At 34.8% G+C, this 24,774-nt stretch overlaps 2 protein-coding genes across 4 annotated transcripts in view; one reads left to right on the top strand and one right to left on the bottom strand.

Annotated features, from left to right (window-relative positions):
* The window catches only part of LOC119640346, a 39,398-nt gene extending 32,211 nt beyond the window's left edge, over positions 1-7,187 (bottom strand). For 2 of the 3 annotated variants that reach the window (XM_038038293.1, XM_038038295.1), the window contains exons 1-12: positions 6,389-7,187; positions 6,221-6,334; positions 5,918-6,037; positions 4,958-5,853; positions 4,728-4,887; positions 4,479-4,600; positions 3,314-3,421; positions 2,965-3,240; positions 2,719-2,902; positions 787-940; positions 563-719; positions 36-276 (exon numbers count right to left, since the gene is read on the bottom strand). In XM_038038293.1, the coding sequence (XP_037894221.1) occupies positions 36-276; positions 563-719; positions 787-940; positions 2,719-2,902; positions 2,965-3,240; positions 3,314-3,421; positions 4,479-4,600; positions 4,728-4,887; positions 4,958-5,853; positions 5,918-6,037; positions 6,221-6,334; positions 6,389-6,469 (2,613 nt within the window). In that variant the 5' untranslated portion in view covers positions 6,470-7,187. The remainder of the gene's footprint in view (positions 1-35; positions 277-562; positions 720-786; positions 941-2,718; positions 2,903-2,964; positions 3,241-3,313; positions 3,422-4,478; positions 4,601-4,727; positions 4,888-4,957; positions 5,854-5,917; positions 6,038-6,220; positions 6,335-6,388) is intronic. The other variant, XM_038038294.1, reaches the window with a different exon arrangement.
* Positions 7,188-13,175: 5,988 nt separating this feature from the next.
* On the top strand, positions 13,176-15,433 carry LOC119640349 (toll-interacting protein-like). Its single transcript, XM_038038297.1, has 4 exons — positions 13,176-13,353; positions 13,811-13,912; positions 13,991-14,527; positions 15,251-15,433. The coding sequence occupies exons 1-4, from the start codon at positions 13,300-13,302 to the stop codon at positions 15,359-15,361; spliced, it is 804 nt and encodes a 267-aa protein (XP_037894225.1). The 5' UTR covers positions 13,176-13,299; the 3' UTR covers positions 15,362-15,433.
* The last annotated feature ends 9,341 nt before the right edge of the window (positions 15,434-24,774 follow it).

The raw sequence follows: 24,774 nt of genomic DNA, 5'->3' as shown, positions 1-24,774 counted from the left end.
TTTCCTTCAAATTGTTGTCTAATTTATTCAATTACCTGTTCGATGTGTTCGTACAACAAATCTCTGCATCCATCGTATATTGGAGCTTTAAGATTCAATGCAATAGCATCTAATATGTATTGCAGAAATTCTCCGTTATCTTTTGAACACCATTGTCTTTTGCCTAAAAATTCATGTGCTGTAAATAATATCGAGAATGATTTTGGAATCAATTCGTTAGCGTCTTCACTTTCGTTAGGTGCTACGTTGAAAATATTAGGACTGTCGTTCTCATCCCTATAAAAAACAAGAAAAATTCAAAAATTTTGAGACGACATATCCATCCAGCCAGAGACACAGATATGAGAAAAATTTTATATTGATGCAAGCAACGATTTTGAATAGATTAGAATCGTAAAAATGTGGATGTCGCATGGACGTTTCACATTTATAACTTAGTACTGAATGTACGCGCATGAAATTTTATCTAAATTTATTGGTAACAGGGCTCACTTTGATACCAAAAAAATAGAAGCACATCTCTTGCAATCTTTGCTTACTAAATAAAACATTGTTTTGGTACCTTAACAGAATTTGATGTAAAACTACCCAAAGTCGTTTAAAATCCAGTTCCTGTCCTTGAGTGTTGTTCTTCTCGAATATTCCATCAAGATAAAAAACTAGGATACTTATAATGTTTTGAACTAACCGAGATAAGCCGTCATCGCTCAAATGAGTTACTGTTAAAAATTATTTCTTTTATTAAGCATAAAAATTATTTTAATAAAGCCTGCTATTATTTCTTACCAGCGTGAAAACCTTCATTTAATATAATCACTTCAATATACGATATAACAAAATTATGCAATTCAGCTAATTGCTTTTGTCTAGATGCTCTTGTTTCAGCCAAAAGATTAGAAATTATGTAATGAAGGCACTTCTCTGACCATATGAAGCAATTCTGAAAAAAAGCATAAAAATTTTTAATAAATTTTATTTGCTTTAGTTCTAGAACCTTCCCAAGTTTATCTCTTTTTAATTTATTTTTTCTTTTACAATATGACAAATTCAAAATTAAATCAAAAAATGACAAAAAGCAAGAAACTAAAATAGTTACATACTACATTATACATTCCTCTCCTCCTACAAACGAAATTAATTGCGGATATTCGGATTTGGTTTTAGGTATCAAGTGTTTAGGTAATATTTCCGGGACTGCAGGTTGCAGTCTGTACGTATGTCCTTTTTTGTTTGTATTTTACACTATATCAGACTTTCTTCAATAACTTTGAAACGTAAAGACATTGTTTGACATGTTTACTCAAAATTTGTTAAATTTTTTGTAACATTTAAATTAGACAACGGATCGCGATGATGGTCAATGTATCACTTGCTATTTTTGAAATTTTTTTTCAACTTTTGCAGGAAGTGGTCATGACATCCGGTAACCGACAATTATCTCGACATATCATTTCAGCGGAAGTGGTAGAGATAATATACTCGGTTCGTAAGCTGCACGAAGTCCCATTGGAACTAATGATAGTTTTTCACTCTAATGCTAGCTAGGATTCAACAATCCTTGCTTTTAGTTGCCTAAGGAAACGCTCTACCATACCACTGCTTTGAAGGTCAACGGAGGATAAACAATGTCTATGTGTTTGTATGTATTGGCATTTGCTTTTGAAAATTTCTACGTTATGTGTCGGTAGATCAGTATGTCTCGAGATTTTTGACATGAAATACGTTGGTTTTCATTCCCCGGCCAAGTATACCTAGCAGCTATTAATCTCCCAGTAGCTTACGGCACGTTTTCTCGTTTCAGATTAAATCCTTCTTTTATTCGTTGTTTGATATTTGGGTGACAATGTTACAATTCAAATCCTTTCCAAATGCTCCGAACAAAGCCCTCGCAAGCACGGTAGATTCAACTCTGATGTATTAAACATCATTGGGATATTGAACAATATATTCGAATTGTCCTGTGATAATACGTTTTGAAACTTTTTAATTGTCTTTTGAAATTGTAGCTTTTTTTTTCTTTTTATGCTGAAAATGTGTTATCGGGGCTTGTAGCAAAATTGGTCCAAGTGAATTCAAATAGTGGCCATGGACGTTTAAAAAAAATTGGAGAACTTCGCATCATTTAAGACAAACAATACAAACAACTAATTATTTCCACATATGTTGACATATCTTAACAATTAAAACAAGTTTATGCTTCTACATCATTCACCTTCAAAAATCACGAAAAGATGATCGCTTCCTTCAACGTATGATTACTCAAACACGCTGGCATGTGCTTTTGAACCTAATCAATAATTCAATTTAATATTTGATATGCTATCATGAATCGACTCATTGCAACAGTGAAAAGACGTATTTGAGAGTTTCTCTTATATGAAAGATTCGTTATTATAGCACTTTTTCTTAAAGTTGTTGTACAAAAACTATAATAAAAATATATATTACCGCTAACGTTAACTTTTCTTTTGATCACCCTGCAATGTCCATTTTGCTATTGTGTTTGCACACCTATTCAAAAATAATTCTAAAATTCAGTTGGTTCTAGAAACCTGTAAAAACTTTCAATTGCAAATGCGTATTTTGAACCACAGAACTTTTAAACCTTACGATTATCATGTCTCTTGAAGTTGTCCTTCCGAGAGAACTTTGATACACAGATGATAAGACCTATTTACAAACGCTTATATAGCGAAACATTTTTACATATATATTTACCTCGTAAGAACATGTGTTCCAAAACGACTGCAGAAGTATCTGTATTTGTACACAGAAATCTTTAAACCAAAATTCATTTTCATAACTATTATTACTTGACTCTATAGCTTTCGTAATAATTTCAGCAAGTTGTTGCCATTCTCCATTTTCAAACAATTTCGGAATCCGATTAGCATCTATTTGTCTAAAATACAATTTGAACTTTAAATTTTAATTGTCAAACAATAGCGTTTTATATAATAATACCGTTGAAAATCATTTTGTAGCCTATCGATATAATCCTTGTTTAAGCAAATATTGCTAAGGTTTGGCAAATGCAAAACATACGGTTCCTCGTCATACGCCGACATAATTTGTGAAATTTGCTGCAAACATGCCAGACATTGTTTGTAATAACCACTGGCATTCAGACGTAAGTATTCCAAATATACTAAACGTAATTCGAAAATATAACGAAGATTGATCTCTATTATCTGACAATTTCCTAGATTAAATATGAGATGCTTGAAAAGATTTTTCCACCTAAAAATAAGTGAATAACAAAAATGTTTTTGATTTATTTCGACTATACACTTCGCTAATGCTAGTAAATTACCTGTCATTAAGCCTGAAATCTATTTCCAAAAAGAAAACACAAATTCTGAATGAAGCTTCAAAGTTCTCTGAAGTTAACTGATTCCAAGTGGATAAATCAAAGTGAGCCCTAAATTGAAATAAAAGTTATATTTATCTTAGAGTGTGAAGTCTTGTACATAACTTATAAGATAAATAAGCATAAATTTTTATTAAGATTCGACAATCAATAAGTGCCTTTCAATTTTCAGGATCCTGTTAATTTGTGTCAAAGGTTAGAAATCTTTTGAAAATTTTTAGTTTTCTTGAAGCTGCTTGAATTTTTCAGTATCATGAGAATCTCCTTTAGGTGCATCCTTCCAACGCGCATATAACAATGTGTCAAAAATTTATTTGCTACATTTTCCCGAACTTTCGAAGAAACGAAACTAATGAAGAGGTACATACTTTATTGAATTACTAATGCCCATTTCTTAATGTTCTAATCTCCAATAATATATAAGATGACAAGTTAAAACATTATACTCGTGTGAGGCGAGTTTTTAAATGCCGTACACCATTCCCCTTAATGTCTTCATCATAAGACGGCATTGTAAATTGTTTCTATAAGTGAACGGATACATAAAGTAGTTAATGTGATTCATACTTAACACAATAAATATTTAAATTAAATCGGTACTTCCGAACCAATTTTAAACAGAAAGTACAGAAAGTTTATTTTTGTAAGGACTTCAAATAGTCCGATGACTTTTGATATTATTTTTCCCAAATTTTTACGGCGAAACCTTAAATAAATGAACTTTTTCCGCCGACTTTTTTAAAGTAAACGGCAATGGTCGTAAAAATGCGTCAGTCCAATGTATGTTTAATAACGTTTATCGTTCGTTTCGTCAAATTTTATCAAAATATCTCGCTAATTAAGAGATTGAACGTTGACATGTCTGCAGATCGACAGGAGTACTGAAATCAATACTCGGAATGGTGTCAAATCAATTTTTTTTGTCAAAAGATGGGCCTAAATAATCTATATTGAAACCGAACGCAACTGCAACCAAAAATATTGCTACTATTAAAAATGTTATTACAAATATTTTTTAGTGAGCATAATAATTATATTAAGTTTAAAAAGACGCCATCAACAAACATAATTTGCTGATATGTTTAAACATTTACATAAAATCTCTTACGTATATATTTCAAATATATCCAAATACAGATCTTTTACTGGATCTGGAATTTTTATATTCCAATATAACGACACACACTTCAACCAGTTGAAGACGAGATGCATTAAATCCGTCGGCTGTTGCTGAAATATTAATAGGAAAATTAAATGTCAGTTCACAGAATAATTGAATGAATGAAAATATCATGTTGAGTCTAAAATAAGATATTAAAACGTATTTTTAAAGCTAAAGAGTTATTAAACGATTTACATGGAATTTTTTTAAAAAGTGTTTAAACTCATCTTGAGTTCTTGTTTGAAATGTTTCTTCCGTGTAAACAATACTGCAATGCCTACAGCGAAACGCAGTAATTTGTTTTCCAATTTCCTCCGCGCTATCCCGAAATGGCCAATTATTCAAGGATATTTTTCTGAAAAGTTACGTAAAAATATCAAAGTAGTTATTATTTATTTTGATCAACAATTTTATTTTGCACTCACTTTGTATGCTTTGAAAATAGTTTCCGTAAATAATTATTAAGGCTTACGTCAATTTCATCACGCTCGGGTTTCTTGCGTGATGCGTATCTTCGACTTTTATGCCAGCCCCATTGTTCAAGAAAATGTAGATCACTACAGCGACGCCTTTTTTTGTTTGTTTCGCAACCATCAGATTTAGCATTTGAATCCGAATCATCATTGTTATTATCGTTTGCAATTTGTATATCAAATTGCTCCGAAACAGCGTCATCTAATTCAATTTCATTTAGTTGAACAGAATTTTGCGCTAATAAAGCAACCTTCGGTGCATCCGAACTAATGCAGTGCACACCTCTAACTACATCCCCTTGATGATCAACATGCATAGGTTCACTTATTAGAATATCCTCCAAATTAAACATAAAAAACGAACTTTTTCTTTCAGAATACGTATCCTTTATAAATTGCCCAATTGACAACCAACTCAAGACTTTTGTTTTATGTGATTGTAATTTTACAAGGGAATTTTCGATATCATCGTTAGGATTTTCTATGCGTAACTCTGCTGGCTTCAGCATTTCGTAATCTCGTAAATGCGTACCTATTATTGGCAAGCAAGAGGTATCATAACTGAGTAAACGGCCTTTAAAAATTGACGCAATTTCTTGATACACTTGCAATGCGTTATTAGAATGGGGATTTTGATGTAACATTTTTGTGGCCCAATTAAAAGCTCCTAACATATTATTTCTTCGGCAAAGCGTCTGTAGCATGCCTTCCTCGGCAAGCCAGTGGGTAGAATTACGGACCAAACAAGTTTCAAAAGCATATTCAGCCAAATCTAGCACACCTAATTTGAGCGCCAGTTGCCCAAATTTATGTAAAGTGAACACATCTGAATCATCTATCAGAACTGCCTAAAAAGCAAAAATTGCTTTATCAATAAATTCCCAATGTTACGAAAAAAAGTGCCCTACTTACGAGTATGTAATGCTGAAGAGCCAATTCATCATCACCTTTTTCCTCCAATAAAGCAGCGATGTGTTTGTGACTGTTGTATCTAATGATTCCAAGTTTATCATTACTACTTTCAGCCAAATTCTACAAGAAAGCAATTTTATATTAATAGTAGGTGCTGACATATTGAAATGAAACTCTTTCTGCGCAACACTGCTCTGTTCAACAGCAGAGGCATCCGATTACCTCGAGGTAATCGTAGTTATTTGGCTTATCTTTATTTGTATATTATACGAGATTGCATTAGTTTTATTGAAAGTCGCTCACCTCGTTTAAAACTTGCGTTTTAAGCAAATCTTTCAGCAACCGCAAACACAAATCTATTTTTCCTTTTGAGTTAAGTTTTATAGCACGAACATACTCAGCCTCAACTACGGTCTCCTAAGAATAATCGTTCAAAATGCAAAATGAAGATAAAAACTTTAAAGAGTATACCTGAGCTTCTTTAGTTAATTCAACTTCTTCTTCCGACACCTCTTCAGGGCCGTCATTATTTAAAGCAACAATTTTAATCATGTCTTTATTTATTTATTTTGGAGACGATGAAGGTTATTGGAGTAAGCGGAAACTTATAGCTTAACTTACGAATTTTATACATGTTTATCCTAACATTAATATTCACTTTCAGGCTCCACCTAAGATCAAATGTAGATTATTTATCCACTACAATATTAAGCCCCCATTAGTGAATAAGGTAAGGTTTTATATACCTTACGGTAACGCATTATGCTGCCAGACTTAACAATGCCTTCTTGCTACTCCACGATTTTTTTACCGATTATAGTATTTCACTTCTAATACAAAACTCTACTTTATGAAATTTACGTTTTATTCCACTCAGTGCATTTACAAAAAGGAGTAAAGTTTCAAAAACTCAAAAACTATAATCAGATCTCTATGTCGTTTAATTACGCGCACGATTTTATTAACTAGCCACTTTTCTTTGCTCTTCTTATGACGATTAATCTACAGATGTAACATTTCTGAGCTAAACAAATTTGTTCGACAATCAATAGACGATTTTCGAATATTGAAAACACATGTCATTTGTCGAAATCGCACGAAGCTTTCTTCTGACTTTCCGACTAAATTTGATTTTTCTTACAATATTTTCGGCGAATTACGAAGACAGAAAGTGTTTGTACTTATCACATAATATTCTTCTGCACATTTTTTTTCTAAAAAATTCATTAATGTTATATTTCTGGTATAAATCATTATTTTTTTTTTTTTTTTTTTTGGTATGTTGAACAGAGATGGACTAAGCCAATAGATTTGTGGCTTATATGTCCAAATAATAAACTGTTGTAATTTTTAGTCACGATTATGTATAAAACGTAACAAAAAAAAAAAAAGAGCGGCAGTAATAACTGGAGGGAGCATGTTAAATGTAATTGTGTGTCTGTGTGTGTAAGTGTGCTTGTTGAGTTCTTGAAAGTCAGACAGTGTTGCAAACTTTGGCTGAAAACGAAAAGGAATGTTATGGTAATTGAAAATGATTGAACGCAAAAAAAAAAAAGGAAAGAGGAGGAAAAAGAAAAATTCTAAAAGGATAAATTGGCTTTTCTAATAAAGCAAGTTAGTTCCCCGAGATGACGTACATTTTTTGCTGCAACGAGATCGAGGAGACAGCCATATAACTTGAAGAAGCTAATGGAATCTCTAATGCCATCAAGCCTGTGACATCTGAAGATTAGATGCTCAGCAGACTCAACAACATTGCAAACTTCACAAACATCACATGGTATAGCGCGAATCACTTTCAAATAAACTTTGTCATAAGTATGACCACTCATGAGTCTATAAAGAATTTTGATTTCCCAGGAATTAAAAGAAGATACAAAAAAGGGTTTGAATTGAAATGTGGGATTTAATTTATAGAAAAGGCGATTGGATTTGACGCGCGCGATTTCTTTAAATTCGTCGTTTAGCTGTTGAAGGATGTGGTTGCGAATTGCCCGTGTTGCTTCATTGGGAGTGTATTTGATGGACAAAATTGTCCCATCAACACGAGCTCTCCCTGCATGAAAGTCGGCTTTTACATTTAAAAAAAAAGCCGCAGTGACCAGGTACCCAAACGAGGTGACACTCATGCACTTGAGATCCATGCAACATCTTATGAATATCAAACACATATTGATTTTCTGCATCTCTTTTATTTATTAGAAGTAGAGCTGACCTGTTGTCAGAAAAAATAACAAACCTTCTGATACCAACCTTAATAGCATGTCGAATGGCGACCAAGTCGAGGAAAGTTCCTGTTCAACTTTAACTCGATGTACTGTTTCAGATAGACGTTTCACGTCCGAGAAGCCAGATACATTATGTCCGACGGAACCGTCGGTGGCATATATATCGTAGCCGTTGTTGTAATACAAAAGGAGCTTTTCTTGGCATAACAACCTCGTACAAGAGAAGTTGACATTTTGTTTTGAGGTAGAGATCGGTTCGAGAATGTTCATGAAGACTCTGCATTTGCTGGTAATGAAATTCAAGGGGGAAATTGAATCTAACTTATCAAAAATATGACGAAGTTTTTGATAGCAAAAAGTATAGCTGCAAGTGACAGTATCACTGAGAGATAAAATTTCCTGAAAAAAGAAAGGATTTATCATCTTGACTTTAATTAACTCTTTGGCAGTGCAAAAAAGGGCTCTTTCGGATACTGGCCATTCACCAGATATAACATTGAGAATATGTTGAGGAGTTGAGGGGGTCAGTCCAGTACAACGCTTCAACATTCGGTTTTCAAATGCTTGTGTACGTTTTTCAATATATTTTGGGAAATTGCAACATATGGAATGTCCAAATTCAATTTTGGACCTGACTAGAGATTTGTAAACGGTCAAAGCATTTTTGGGAGGCAAGCCTGTCTGATTGTTTGTCATGAGTTTGATGATGTTGCATCCAGACTGACAATCTTTGAACGCCTTTTCATAGTGCCCACGAAGGGTTAAGCTGTCATTTAAAATTCTCCCAAGAAATCGAAGAGATTTTACCTGATTAACTTGGGTACCTTTGATAAGAAGTCTGATTTCGCGTTTAGAACCTTTGGCAAACTAGATAGTGTTTGTCTTGCTGGGGTTAAAATATTAATTAAGATCAGCGCATGCATCGAACAACAAGTTCGCTTTCATCGAGAGGTTATTGACAGCTGCTGGAAAAGATGAGTCCGCAGATACGATTAGAAAATCGTCTGCATATTGAAAAATGTGAGTTTTGTCATCTTGAAGATCATGCAAAGAAGCTGCGTATAAATTGAAGAGTATGGGGCTTAAGCAACTGCCTTGTGGGATACCACCGCATATTTCAACTTTTTCGGTACCCATCACCAACACACGCTTGGATAAAAAATTAAGTATCCACAGCGGCATTTGAAGAGGAATCGAAAAGTTTAGGAGAATTCTACCGAGCTTAATCAAGTTGACACAGTCATAGGCTTTGCAGATGTCCAGGGAGAGCATGACAACCATTTTCCCTGCTTTTTTTAAGCTGGCTATGAGAAAACACAGTTACATTAACGCACATATTCGTAGATTTGCGTTTTTGATAGGCGTAAGACCGAGCTGGAATAATGTTCTTAGTTTTCAGGAAAGCAGTTAGTCTCTCCTTAACCATGAGGTTGATGGTCTTTATGAATACAGATATTAGTGAAATTGGTCTGAAGCTACTTAAATCATTTAAGTCTTTACCTGGCTTGGGAATGGGAACTATTTTGATGCAACGCAAATCAAAGGGTATAAAGTTGGTGGACCAGCAGTTGTTAATTGCATGCAAAAGCATGCTAAAGCTTCCTCCAGACAGTGCTGTGAGCATGTCATACTTGACTCCATCACAACCTGCAGCAGTAGCTCTCTTTCTGAAATGTAAAACATACATTAGCTCATGCAATGAAAAGGGTGTGTTACTGATACTACTAAAAGGAATTGAAGGCATTGTAATAGGATTAACAATTGGAATGTAGCTCTTGAGCATATCTAAGTATTTTTTATTATCACGGTCATTCCATACAGCACAACCGCTTAATTTTCGACTAGAATGTCGATGACCATTGATATAATTCCAGAAGCAACGTGGGTTGCCGTTACCACATAACTCTTTAATAGCGATGGCTCTATGTGCCCTTTTCGCCTTTCTAACTGCAGACCTCCATTCTTTCAGTATTTTCATATATTCAATGTAGTTGGCTGGATTGGCATATTTACTCATTTTTTTTCTTGCAGCTTGGTATTTGCGGAAAAGTGTTGACAGGGAAGGATTCCACCAAGGTTTAGGTTAGAAGGACTCAATGTCAGGAAAGTTGGTTCTAGCAGACCTGATCACAGACTGAAAGACACTTTGAATTGATGATAAATCAGAAGGGAGATCAACTTTAGACAGACGGTCCATAAGGAAGTTGCATGAAATGAAATTTTCTATTTTCTTGACGGAATTGTTACAACTGTGGAATATAATGGGGGAGTGCTGACTTTTGCCAATGGAAACATTGGACGTGTTTCAGTTGAAAGATAAAATAGTTGAGTTCGACAAAGTTAGATCCAAGACACTGCTCGCCGTGCGACCGCTCCGGTTACAGTGAAAGGTAGTATTGCCGTTATTTAAGACACTGAAACTGCTGGAATTGATGGCATTTACCAGGATTTTGCCTTTGTTAGTAGAGACTTGATCGCCATACAGGCGGTGTCTTGCATTGAAATCTCCAGCTAGAATCACATTTTGTTCACCGTCAAGAAAGTCGCATAATCTCTGAATCTCATCACGAAAGGTTTGCACATCGAGACTGGGTGGAAAGTAGCATGAGACTATGAAAAGATTCGGTTTCAGGTTGATGGTTTTGATGATGATGATGTCAACGGCAGAGTTATAGGGAATACGTCTGAAATTGACACCTTTCTTAATTAATATACTAACACCACCATAGCCATCATTTCGGCATTTGGTGGCTGAGGCATAATTCGAAACTTTAACTTCGAAACAGTTTTCATCTTTCAGAAAAACTTCACTTAAGATACAAAACTCAATCTTGTTTGAGTTTAAGTAAAAATCTAGAAAAGATAGGTTACGTCGGACACTTTTAATAGTACATTGTAAAAAGGATATCATGTTGAAACTTGAGAAAGAACCCCAGCGGATTTCCTCGCAGTACTGGATGCTCGAACGGGGCAAGAAATAGCACAGACAGACATTGTTTCTTCAAATTCTTTAATAAGATTATGAGGGATCATCGGACGGATACTTTCTTGAATCGTGAGAATTAATCTTTCAAGCAAATAGTTGTTTGAAATTTTCGGTCCAAGAAGGCTTGTTCCAGACGACTTGGGCGGTGTATTGGGAGAAGGCTTGGTGGGTGATTTGATAAGAGATTTGGAGGGAACCAATTTCTTTTTGACGACAGCATTGTATTTATTTTTGGTTAAGATTTTGTTGGCATTTTGATTATCATCCTTGGTCGAAATTGCGGACGTGTTCCCCAGGGGAGGGAAATTGCCGTCATAAGTGTTGTCATCGAGACATTCGAAATAATTTTCGGAAAAATTCTCTTTGACCTCTTTATACGAAAGATTTTTAATCGTCATTATCCTGTTGATGTTTAATTCAATTTCCCTATTAGGGCAACACTTATTGAGAGCGTTATGCTTACCTGAGCCACATGACAAGCACTTCATCGCCTCACAATTTACACATTTCGGAGACTTTTCACAGTTAAAGCACTTGCTCTCTTTAGCTTTGCAAAATTTAGATACGTGACCGTATCTGCCACACTTAAAGCACTGTTTTAAAGTGGGTACAAAGTATTCGACCGGCAGATTACAATAGTTAAATTTTATTGCCTTAGGGAGGGCTCTCCCTTTGAAGTCAATTTTGATGCTGGTTGTGGGAATCCACTCGTCTTTGTTGTTGGAATTTCTTCTTTGGAAACGGACAGCGGACTTAATCGGAATATCGGATATGGCGTTTTTAATTCTATCATCGACACTATATGTGCTTGGGATGTTTCGAATAACTCCAAATCTCTCAGTGAACGACCTCGGTATGTACGCTTTTAAATTCTTTTTATTAAATTCATTATTCATAACAAAATTGTTGGCATTGGCAGCGGAGCTGAAAAGCAGTTTGACTCTACCCCTGCTGACAACTTTTATTTCTTTCAAGCCGTACATACCGAAATCCTTCAAGTAATCATAGAAATAGAGTTAATATTGATGCGATTTCCTTCTGCGCGGACGCAAACAAAAACGACAAAATTGCAGTTGGAAAGGCAATCGTACAAATTAATCTCGAGATTTGGGGCGGCTGCGGCACCCAAATCAGAGGGCTTGTCGGTAGCCTGTTTACTAGGCGGAATTAAAACGTTTGCGTTAGCCCCTCCGTTATCAGATAAAAGAATATTATTCTCTCCCATTTTCGATCTCTTGGTGTGCCCAGTGGCGTTCATGTAAAAATTTTCAAAACAGTCTCTATTAGTAGTTATAAGATCAGACCCAGTCTCCATGGGGAAACGGGCTGATGTTGTTTTGGTTGTTATCACAGGGAACACAAAAAGAAAAAATCACAAAGAAAAAACAAGAAATAATAATTGAATATATGTATTGCTTCTTAATTTTTCTCTCACGAGAGATTCCTCCTCCTTCCCTCCTTTTCCTTCTTTAAAATTGTTTTCTTTGGTTATTTTATTACTTTATTAAACCTCTTTTCCTTTTTTCAAATATTTAAAATCTCTTTCTTTTTCTTTTTCCACTAACACCGGTAAACACAAAAATTATCCAGCTGCCGTTTGCGGAGATGACTTGTTGTGTCAAGTGTGAATGAAATGCGGATGCATAAATCATTACGACAAAGCTTTTATCTAAAAACAATTTGTTTGATTAATTACAAAAAAAACTATTTTTGTGGCTGTATATGCTGTGTATTGGATTTTGTTGGTGCAACAGCACAGTACTACTTTTACAGCAACAACCCCACACAGTATTACTGCAAAGCAAAAACATTTTTTCTTACGTAGGGAAAATGCTTAGCATGGCGTCTTGCAATATAAAATCAAATGTATATTTTTTTTTTTTTTTTTTACTTTAAAATGAAATGAAATATGGCTGGTACGTTGAATTTACAGATAATTTATAAGTTCGGCGGTTATTTGCTATATATATTTATATTACTTTTATTAAATTTTTAACAAAGGATTTGACTTTCTCCAGCTATTCATGTTATTAAAAAAAAGAATTGGCAGCACTATCTCAATAGATCAAAGCAATATGATTGCACATCAGTATTTGCAAACACCCGAAAACCTTTAATAGAAAAATTATTTTCTTTGTACATATTACTTTTTTCTAATATTGACGAAAATGAAGCTAACAGGTGACGAAATGGTTGAAAGGAATGAAAGTCATTGGCGAAAGGTTCGTATCCGTAATCCTAATTTAATGCATTTAAAAATCACTTAATCTATTTGTTTGTGCATATCTATTTGTTCCTACTAGTAATTATTCTTTAATTTGGCAAACTACATAACAAAGTAGTCGTGTCAAAAAGTTAAAGGGGACCATTGCGTTTAGAGCACAGTCTATCGCAGAATTTTAAAAAAAAAATTTCGAATCATGGAATATATTTTTGTGAAATATAACCATCGCTATTGTTTGCAAATAAAAAGCGTTTTTGATCTTATGTATGAAAAGTAGGACAATTTGGTTACTTTACTTTTCTATCGCTTGAAAACACATTTATGCTGAATGTAGTTTTTATTAACCAATAATATTTTTACTAATCTAAAGAAATTTATAAAATTCAATAGAATTTCTATCAATAATTTAGCATCAATCTAACATATATTGAAGTTTTGATTTTTCAATCTTCAAGGCTATGATTGGTCCTCTTCCAGACGATTTTTTGCGGGTTACGAATGTCCAAGGATCTGGTAATAAACGAACGGCTTGTCGTCTACCTATTTCTCAATTTGTAGTAAGATTATTGCACTTTTCCTTACATTATTACTAAAGTTCAGATAAAATTAAAATGTGCATTTTTTCACAATTATAGGCACCTAACCACGTTGGCCGCATAAGTATTACTTGTTCACAAGCTAAACTTGTTCGCAACTATGGAATTACGAGGATGGACCCATATGTGCGCATACGTGTTGGTCACTATGTTTACGAAACCCAAACAGATCCTAACGGTGGCAAAAATCCTCGCTGGAATCGCGTTATTCAAAGCCAACTTCCAGCAGGCGTCAATTCTATTTATGTTGAAGTATATGACGAATGCAATTTTAAGATGGATGAATTAATCGCTTGGTGTGAAATTAAGATACCTGAAAGGGTTTTACTGGGGGAAACTCACGAGCAATGGTATTCTCTAAGCGGAAAGCAAGGTGAAGGGTTAGAAGGAGCCATTGATGTTGTTCTAAGTTTCTGCAATCAACCTATACCATCGTATATGTACCAAGCATTTCAAATGCCATCTCCTTTGCTAATGGTACCATCTGTTAGATCTACACCATTATATGTCACATCTCAACCACCGATACCACCACAAGCAGTACCAACACAAGTGACAGAATCGGAATTACAACAGGTAACATCTTATAAAAATTTCTGATTTAACTAAAAGTGTAGCTAAGTATCATGCAAAGTTTTTTATACGGAACTACAAATATTATGGAGAGTTCCCTAAATTCTTACGTAGAAAGATTTTCCTTCATTGCATACTGTTTGTATACTGCTATTGTCACAATGTGCTGACAATGGCTCATTTAAAAAATCAGGGAAATTTTGTCTTTCCTATTAGGTGAGCACTCAGTAAAGACCATGAATTGGTGAAGCTGAGAGCCAAATATATGTTACGTTTGTTTTTGGACGAAAGCATTTTGGGGTTCTCGGCAAAACTGGGCGCGGAATTGCTGAACACTTCGATGTTGATGTAAATTTTTGCCTTTAAAAGTAACATTGGCATTTACGAATATTATTTATAGCTTATTGAAGTTGATTTCATTTCTGCTGGAATGGAGTGGGCAATGGGTTCTGTCGGCGGTTTTTGCGTGGTTTCTCATGTTATTGTCGAGCATCAACGTTTATCCAACGTTTATCGTTGTACAGAGTCGCAAATTAAATTAACTATTATTATTGCTGGTAAAGTTCGGCACAAATGTTTGAGTCGAAGACATTGTATTGAAAATAGCCGAATTTCGTGATCTTTTCCTACGTAATCACAGTTATTGTGAATAGTTTTTGTTTTTGGATTTAAAAAATGTAATGTAATTATACAAATATATATATATATATATTTTATTCTTAATAGATTAAGGAGATGTTTCCTAATATTGAAGTCGACGTTGTGAAGACAATTTTTGAAGCTAACCGTGGAGACAAAGATGCCACGATAAATTCATTACTTCAATTAAATGAATGATAAAATTATGTGTTTGATGCAAATATTATTATAATAAATGAATCGTCTTTGCTAAAAACGCCGTTTAAGAAACTGCTTACTCGGCTGGTTCTGGTAGTATGAGGACTTTATTTACATTTACTAGGACGTGACGATCACAGCAAACGATGAATAGGACGAGCATGTGATGTAAAAATAAAAAAGGGTTAAGGAAACAAGAAATTTATAAAGGGCTAAAAAAGAGGATTTAAAGAGTAAGTAATATACATATATATGTATAATAAACATATATATATATATATAATAAACATATATATATATATATACACACACACTTATTCACACTTATTACAATTACTAACGTCTAACTCTTAAAAAACTTCTACTTTAATGTCCCTCTACCACATTTTTTAAGTCAGTGACGACATACAATTGACATAGATAGAATTTTGACTTGATATAATTAAGATAGATAGAGACTTTACTTGACACAACTAACATAGATAGAAGCTTTACTTGATGCAATTAACATGTCCAGCATACTGTTGAACGGGGTAGTGAATACGGCAACACGTAATTACCCATTCTTACAATAGAAATAGCTAAGTAGAGTTATATTTTGATAAAATTTAGGGTCTTTATTAAAAATTTTGAAGAAATGCACAGCTTTATATTTGCAATTTTAGTTTTTAAATTACTATTTAATATTTAAGGCAGTGTTTAACTTCTCTACTGCACGATAACTGGAATGTAACTATATTTTTGTTTTTTCCATATGAAAACCATCAAAGAAATTGTTATATACTAATTTACTGGTAACATTGTTAAGATTTCCAGACACTTCAATAAACAATTGTGAAAAAACGTAAGTACAAACGCATATTCTTTTGTTACAACAGTGAGAAGAAAGAAAACTCAAAAAATGTATTAAATTCGCAACAGACCGAAATTCGCAATTTGACCTAGGCATATCCGTCCGTCCGCCTCAACAACATCTATCTAATGTCTGTCGTAGACATTCTTCAAGGCTGGTAATGAAAGAGAGTATAATATCAATTAAAAACTCGTCAACTTACTGCTTTATTTGGCATTTCCACCTGTAGACGATATTTTAGACTTTAGAAGAAGTTAACTTGAAATAAGTAAAATAATACTTTGTGAACTAATTATAAATGTCTTAAATATTAAATGAAAAGGCTCATTTTATAGACACATACACATAGTCGTTCTGGTATAGAAATATATTTATGTTGAAAGCAGGTAGATAGTTAAGGGGCGATTCTTCTTCCATTCCATCAAAACCGTATAAAACATTATTAAATAGTCTTAAACAGGCTTAAACACTTCTAAACACCTTAAAGTAATAGCGGAATTCAACATCAAAACCTTTTTAAACACTATTAAACTGTCTTAAACAGGTTTAAACACTTCTAAACACTCTTAAACACCTCTAAACACTTCAAAATAATAGAGGAATTCAACATAAAAACCTTATTAATCGGATGGCCCAGAATCGGGACCTTGCTTTTTTCGACTTGACTATATTCGAGATTACCTCCTTTATGTCGAATAGTAAATCATGTTTGTTGATGTTTTGTTTGGATCTCTGCACGATGTGGAGGTAATCGTATAACAAGTGTATCTGGTGTCTGCTGCCATCAACTCTTGTCCCACTATAGATTCCGTCTCCGAATTTTTTTAACATACCTTTATTGGACGCATTTCGATCGCAGACGATAGCTCGGACATCGAGGCCAATATCGTCTGCGAGTTGTAAAGTCTCCTCTAGCAGAGTACTTCCGCCCAATGGGTAGGAGAGGCAGCGGGGGTACTAACTCAAAACTATGTTGAATCACATCAGTAGGCTCTGCAAAGTATTTGCTATTTAAGCTTTGCAAAGATGTGCGTATTTTTTGTGTTTATATCATGACCCTATCGCATGTTTTCCGGCCTGGCTCGTCGGATGGGATGGGTAAAAAAAATTGTAATTAGTTTCATGATAATTTATTTGTTACGCTACAAATATTTCATTTTTTTAAAAAAACATGCTTTTAATTTGAAATTTTTTCCCGGATAAATACATTGTTATGCCCTATCAATACTGCTTTTCACTCACCCTTCGGTCACCCCCAGGAAGTCTCACCAGTTACTTAATATTTTTAATAATAACGCATTTTTTCTATTTTTCCAAGAAAAAGAAATAAAAGTAAAAATAACAAAACGAAATTATTTAAGTTAAATTGAATTAAACTAATTTAAAATCTAAAAAAAAGTTTCACAATTCAAGGACATTTATGTTTCTTTTTTCCTTTTTGTTTTTAGAAGAAGTATATCAATTACAATTTATAGAATGTAAAAATTATTTTTAATTAACATCACTTAACAACGGATACTCAGGTGTATAATAGGAAATGTTATTCGCGAATAAAGGAAAATTTAGATTAATTTAATTTAACAAATCAAAAGAAACGTACCAAATCAAACAACCACGTTGATGCGCATCGCCGCAGCTAAATGATTTTTTTATCAGATTATAAATTTTAAAATTTTGGATAATAAGAAAAAATACTAAGAAAAAAATACAAAAAAAATTGTCGCTTATTGAATCGATGAGACATGTAACCGCTTAAAAGATGGACATTTTCAACGCCTTAGGGATGAATGGTAAAAAATTGATCATTAGAGCCACGTAATTATTTCAATTACTAACGTGTGAGTGGACCAACTGCGCAGAATTTGAATTTTTCTGTATTTTCTGCTTTTGAATTATAACTTGCATGTTGTTAGGGCCGAAATTCATAATATAGACTTTTTCACAACATAGTTATATAAATTTTCACTTTTTTGTAGTTTTTTTAGCAAGAAGTTTCTGTTATTTTTCCTTCTTTTTTCTTTTGAAAAAAAATATCAATGAAATGATGGTTCTCTTTATTATTATTATTATTATAATTTTAGACTAATGAAATAAATTCTCAGACTAAAAGAAGACATTGAGCACTAGCAACACAGGCTATCGGCTCTAATTTAAATAAATGTACATTAGATAATGAGCTTAGTAGTATTAATAAAGTAATATATTGAATTGATATTCTGTTCTGAAGCTGATTGTAGAATGTTCAAAGGGATAATCGTCCCAAATGGAATACTTCTTGCCAAGGAATAGTTGAGGCAGTCGCAGAGAATGTGCTTTATAGTAAGAGTTTGTCCACAACAGCAGATTGGGGAAGAAGACTTCTTCAGGATCCATTGGTGAGTTGCAATTGTATGACCAAGGCGAATTCTCGAAAATGTTTGGATCTTGGTTTTCTAAACATTTGTTGGATATAAAGGTGGAGTTAATTGAGGGTTAAGAATAGTGTTGATGATGTAAATTTCCTTCCGCAATTTTCTCTTTAACTTTTTTCCAATGTATCTTTGAAGATCTAACTTTTCCATGACATCATCCATAATTAGAGGAGCAGAGGCAGCATACTTTGCCGCTCGATCAGACTGCTCGTTTTCCAATAAACCGACGTGACTTGGTACCCATAACATTTTAATTTTTCCATCGGGTTTTGCAATTATATTCCTTAATTTGTTGATTGTGCTCCATCTCGAAGTCGAAGGGTTCCGAATAGCTTGTAATGCAGACAAACTGTCGGTAACAATGACGGTTTTGAGTTTGTTTTTATGGGCAAGGTTCGCACCGTGGAAGATAGCTCTAGCTTCGGTTGTGAAAGTTGAAGTACCTTCGTGAAATATGTGATTGAGAAGAACCTGTCCTGTAGCATCTACCACGGCACAAGCAGGAGGCAGACCAGGAGATTTTGAGCCGTCTGTGTACAAAAGATTCCAAACAGTACTCTCCAATACTTGGGTTTTTTCAGCTATTAGATTCCCGAAGACGCAATTTGGAGTATCTTCTTTCTTGTGCATAGACAGCGAGATGTCAAAAGAGCAGTCTTTCAAAATCCGTGGAGGTTTAACACCAAAAGAGCGGAAAATTTCTAAGCGAATGTTCAACTGCTTTGCGACCTACAAACAATAGTCAATTGCAGATGGTGTCTTTGGAATTTTCTTCGCAATAATAATCTTTCTCACGGCATCGCCGAGAATAGATTTGTTTGAATTAAGAAGCTTGGGGTCTGTTTTGGCTTTTAACTCATAAAGTCTATTTTCTAAAATTGGGAGACCAGTTTCAATTATAAATTACTTACGGGCGTGTTCCGAAGAGCGTGACAACTTGCTCTGACGGCTTGGTGCTAAGCCGGTTTAAGAATGTTGATATTAGATTAGCATTTTAGTAAGATAAGTAAGTAAGATTTTTAACCGAAGACAGTGTACTTTCCAATGATTTTTGTTGGAAAACGTGAGCCCGAGAATATGGAGCGTCTGCACGTTTAGTACTGGTAAGTCATTAATATGCATCAGTAGATTTCCTGCATAGCATATCTGCTTTCGACAAATGTACATTTCCTTAGATTTTTATATGGAAATTTTAGTCCCTGACGAGTTTGCCCTTGCGGAGATATCTCGTCCAATAGATTCGAGGATGTTGATTGCCTTCGTGCTATCTTTTTCTTTTGTAAAAATGTATACATCGTTCGCGTAGAGACAATGTTCCACTCTTGGTACACGGCAAAGAATTTTGCTAATTTCGTTGAAGGCAATCTGGAAAAGCGTGACAGAAAGAGGAGATCCTTGTGGAATGCCATTCATTTGCGGAAACGAATCAGAGAGATGATTGTTAATTCTAACTTTAAACCGCCGATGCGACATGAATGATTTGACGTAGTTACAAAATTTGGGTCCAACATTCCCCGCTTGAAACTAACTTGTTGCTTTGTTATCAGGTTCTTGGACTCAAGAAACCAAGATAATCTAGATGCCATAATCTTTTCCAATACCTTTCAGAGGCAAGATAAAAAAAAGATTGGGCGATAATCCGATACGATGGAGACATTTGTAGACTTTGGAATTGGAACAACTGTAGCCAGTTTCCACATGTAGGGTATATGGCCACTCAAAACGGAGAATAAATTGCAGAATTCTTGCTGAGAAAACGATTGCGAAGGTGAGATATATAGCGAACGCACTGTAAATTTTATGTTTAACATTATTTGTATATTTGAGCTTAAATTTATACGTCTGTGAGGTATACTTGGTTTTATAAAAACACCAATTCCTTGTTTGGAATATAAATTTTGGTCAGCATTCGTGAAGTATCCAGTATACGATTTGTGTGGAATGCGATTAAAGGAGTTTCTACAATGGGTCTCTTGAAGCGATAAAAAGGTTGGATTAAAATCACTTATGAGTGTACGGAGTTCATCAAAATTATTAATAAGTCCCTTAATGTTCCATTGTAGAATTTTAAAAACTTTATTTAATTGTAGTGACATGAAGTGGAAAGTAGGTTAAGTTGCCATGTCAGCGTCTCCGTCAAAAATGTCACTATAAGAATTTCCGTTGAATAATTTGTTCTTACCAGCAGAACAATCTGTACTTCGATGGTTGCGTAAATTTGAAGTGCAACGAGCGGACACACGTGAATAATTTGAAATTGAAGATTGATTGAAGGATGAAAGATTGGATTCCTTACGGCTTGTAATTTGTTGAGCATAGATGAGCACTGTTGATTCTGGGGGATTTAGTTTATTAGATTTTGGCATATGTGTTGTTGTTTTAATTTTTTCAATATTTGCTGTTGTTTTGATTTTTTCAATATTATCTTTGACGGGTGGTGTGGCCGGTTTCGCAATACAATTTTTGGTTAATAGTAGAACATGTTTTTTATTTGAAGAAGTTGGAGTTAAAAGCTTATTAGGCTCGATTTGTGAGGCGACAGCAGCGTAGGTATTACTTTTGTTAATTTTTTGGTTTCCAGACGAATTCATTTCTCGGTACATGCGTCGCGCTTCACCCATGCTACAGTAATTTTCTGTTTTGATTTTTAGAATCTCACGCATTTAAATAAAACGTGGGCATTGTTTGTCTAACGTCGAGGGTTGATCGTTGCAGTTTAAGCGTACAATTTCCTGCATGTGGAAGAAGACCACTGTTAGCACAAGATGGAGTGCTGTTGCATCTTTTCGCGTTTGACCCAGGCGTTGGCAATTTTTACACCTCATAGGATTTGGAATGTAGAGTTCTACTTTACATTTGTACCAAGCTACATCAACCGTTAGCGGTAGCCGATAGCGGTCAAAAGACAAGATAATTCTTCCTGTAGGGGAGCGGATTTTTCCATCGCCATTTAATTTGGTGAATTTGTAGACTTCAGTTACTCCTTGACTGCCCCTTTCGCGAACAATTTCATCTTCCGGTACATGCTTTAAGCATGGGGCGTAAACTACGCCTTTAACCGAGTTCAGTTTGTCATGCAGTAATGATTTTGATTTTATGAGCTTTTCGGTTGCGCTCGGGTTCCTTGCGAAAACAAGTAAATTCCCATTGCGTAGAATCGATATAGAGTCTATATATGTTGTCATGCTATCTAATGCTTTTTTAATAGTAAAAGGGCTGATTTGCGAAATTGTTATGGAGGGATCAGTTGGAGAAATCGCAAGATATTTTTTGTCAAAAGAAATGATGCTATTGGTTGGCAACAATGGAAATTCGGAATTTTTAATTTTTTTTCTTTGGGGGGATACGTCTGCTAATAGGTGAAATCTATTTGAGTTTCTATCAGGCGGCCCCGGGATCATTATGCCTTATGGTTGTCTATTATTTAATAAATTGGTAAATAACCACTCACTTGAAAAGATTTGGGAACTGCTGACGATAATGACAATTGTTTTCAATACTTTATTCTTATTTTTCTTTTATGTTTTTGTTTTTTTTTTTGATTTTTTTATTATATTTACAGAAAACAAAAGCAGATATCGTATCTGCGGTAATCAGTTTTTGCAAAACCACAGAGAACACACAAGTTAAACACACAAAAACACTGAAGACAATTAAAAAATCGCAGACGAAAAACAAATACGCACTACTCCGAACGCACGTCGATGTCAACTGTTCTCTTTAAAAATGTAAGGAAAAACCAAATTTCAAAATCTCCAAAAACTGACACATCAAAACTGAGTATAATCATTTCAAGTGAGCACATAGCGGTTCGTTCGAAAAACACAAACCCTCGACTCACTAAATTATCTTTCTCCATCCCCCAGGAAAACTCAAATTTTTTTTTTTCGTCTGACAAATAACTACTTGTTCTTTTTTTTATTTTTTTTTATACTACAGTACCTATTACAGCTCTGCGCCGCAAACACGAGCACACCGTCGTTGTTGTCGCCTCTGCACACACGCGGCATCCGCAGAAGAGGACGGCCTCTCATTATCCTCCTGGATTCTAACGGCTTTCATTTCGAACCCCTGGAATTCCTTCATCTCACTCAATGTCCATATCACCTCGGCGGCGCGCTTATATCCAAGTTCATGCACATACATAGGTATTCGTATGGAAGGAAGGCAATCGGATCCCAACCCAAATTCCTAAGGGCAAAAAGCAAGAATTGCTTTTGAACAGATTCAATTGAACCCACATAGCACCTATATGAAGGAGACCACACAATGGAGGCATATCCGAGTATAGGTCTAACCAAACACATGTAACAAACGTAATCTGTGGTCAAAGAGAGCGCCTAAATCTGCGAATAAATCGACGTCCTCCAACTTATGAGTATCAGTGAAATACTGAGTAATGATTTACATTTAGTTTCAAAAGAAGCAAAGAGCACCGTGCAACCAAAGTCACTTTGAGGCTGATGTGATTGCGATTTTACAGAGAAGGAAGAAAAAAGTTTCACATCATCTGGATACATTAAAACCTGACTGAAATTAATCACCGATGGGAGATCATTAATGTATAAACTAAATAAAATGGGACCTAAGTGGCTGCCTTGAGATACGCCAGACGTCACGAGGAATTCATCCGAGGTAATGAGGTTAAATAAAACCCTGAATGATCTACCATGCAGATAAGAGCTTAACCATTCCACTAAGAAGAAAGGTAAGCCAGAGGTTTGGAGTTTAAAGATCAGTAAGTTACGGTTAACCAAATCAAACGCTTTGCTTAAATCAGTGTACATAACATCTGTGCGAGAGTCACTAGAAAAAGTCTTGAAAACATGACAACTCTAATAAATTGGTGACCGTACATCGCCTTTTCCGAAAGTCATGCTGGTGTGGAGAAATATACGAACTAATGGCAAAGGCCAAATGCTGAGTCACAATTCGCTCAAACAGCTTAGGCAAGACACTCAACTTGGCTATGCCTCTGTAGCTCTCAACAAGTTGTCTACTTCCACTTTTGCGAATAGGAACAAGGAAACAACTCTTCCAACGCAAAGGGAAAACACTTAAATTCAAAGACTGGTTAAAAATCTTTGAAATAACACTATATAAGTCGGCAGCGCAAGATTTAAGTACACAAGATGGAATTCCATCAGGTCCAGGCGCACAACTGTGTTTTAGAGATCTCGAGGCTTTAAAAACGTCATCTTCAGCAATAACCAAATTAAGAATTGAAACCAAGTTAGTTATAGGATATGGGTGGTTTGCGGATAAATCAGAATTAGCAGTCGCAAAGTTTCGTCGGAAGTACTCAGCAAACAGATTTGATATTTCAAAATCATCCGACGAATCAGAGCCATTAAAAGAAACATACAAGAGATGTGTGGAAATTCTTATTTTTGAGTTAACAAATTTAAAAAAGCATTTAGGAGTTGCCTACAGAGAGGATTTAATGAATTGAAGGTATCTGCAGTAATAATCGTGGTTGAGGAAGTTAAATCTATGCCTTGCCACCGGGTAAGCGAAATTTTCTGTTCTAGTAATATTTAAATGTCTTATTAAACCACGGGGCACATCCGCTTCGAGGTCGGCACTGCTTGGTCGGAACAGGTGCAGCAATAGCTAGATTTAGTGTATTGTAGAACGATGACAATAAGTTTTCATTACTTCTAGTTGAGAAATCAAACCTTATATGTGAAAGATGATAATTTTGCAATACAATGTTGATTTTATGAAAATCGTAATATTTATTTGAACAAGTTGGATTTGGACCGTTAAAATAGTTCAATTAACTATCATGCTTTTGATGAAAGGAAATTCACATTGGTGGATGATAAGGATCCTCAGGTAAACTAAACGGAAGACAACGATTAACGCAAATGTCAGCAAAATTGGCATGGCAAAGATCAAGCAATCTACCATTGCAATTAGGGGTACCATTGTATTGAACTAAATTATGATCAAATAATTCATTAAAGAACACAACGGTTCTACCAGATGTTGAGGTAGGAATCAAACAGCCAGAACTATCACTGTAACACCAAGTGACTTGAGGCAAATTGAAGTCACCCAACGCAATGACTATATCGGTAGGTTTAGATTGCTTGGCCACTTCACAAATGAGGGCGGCCTGTTTCTTATATGGAGATATTAGAATT

The sequence above is a fragment of the Glossina fuscipes genome, unplaced genomic scaffold (assembly GCF_014805625.2).
Source record: "Glossina fuscipes isolate IAEA_lab_2018 unplaced genomic scaffold, Yale_Gfus_2 121, whole genome shotgun sequence".
NCBI classification, from domain to species: Eukaryota; Metazoa; Arthropoda; class Insecta; order Diptera; family Glossinidae; genus Glossina; species Glossina fuscipes.
This window is presented reverse-complemented; position numbering and strand designations above follow the sequence as displayed.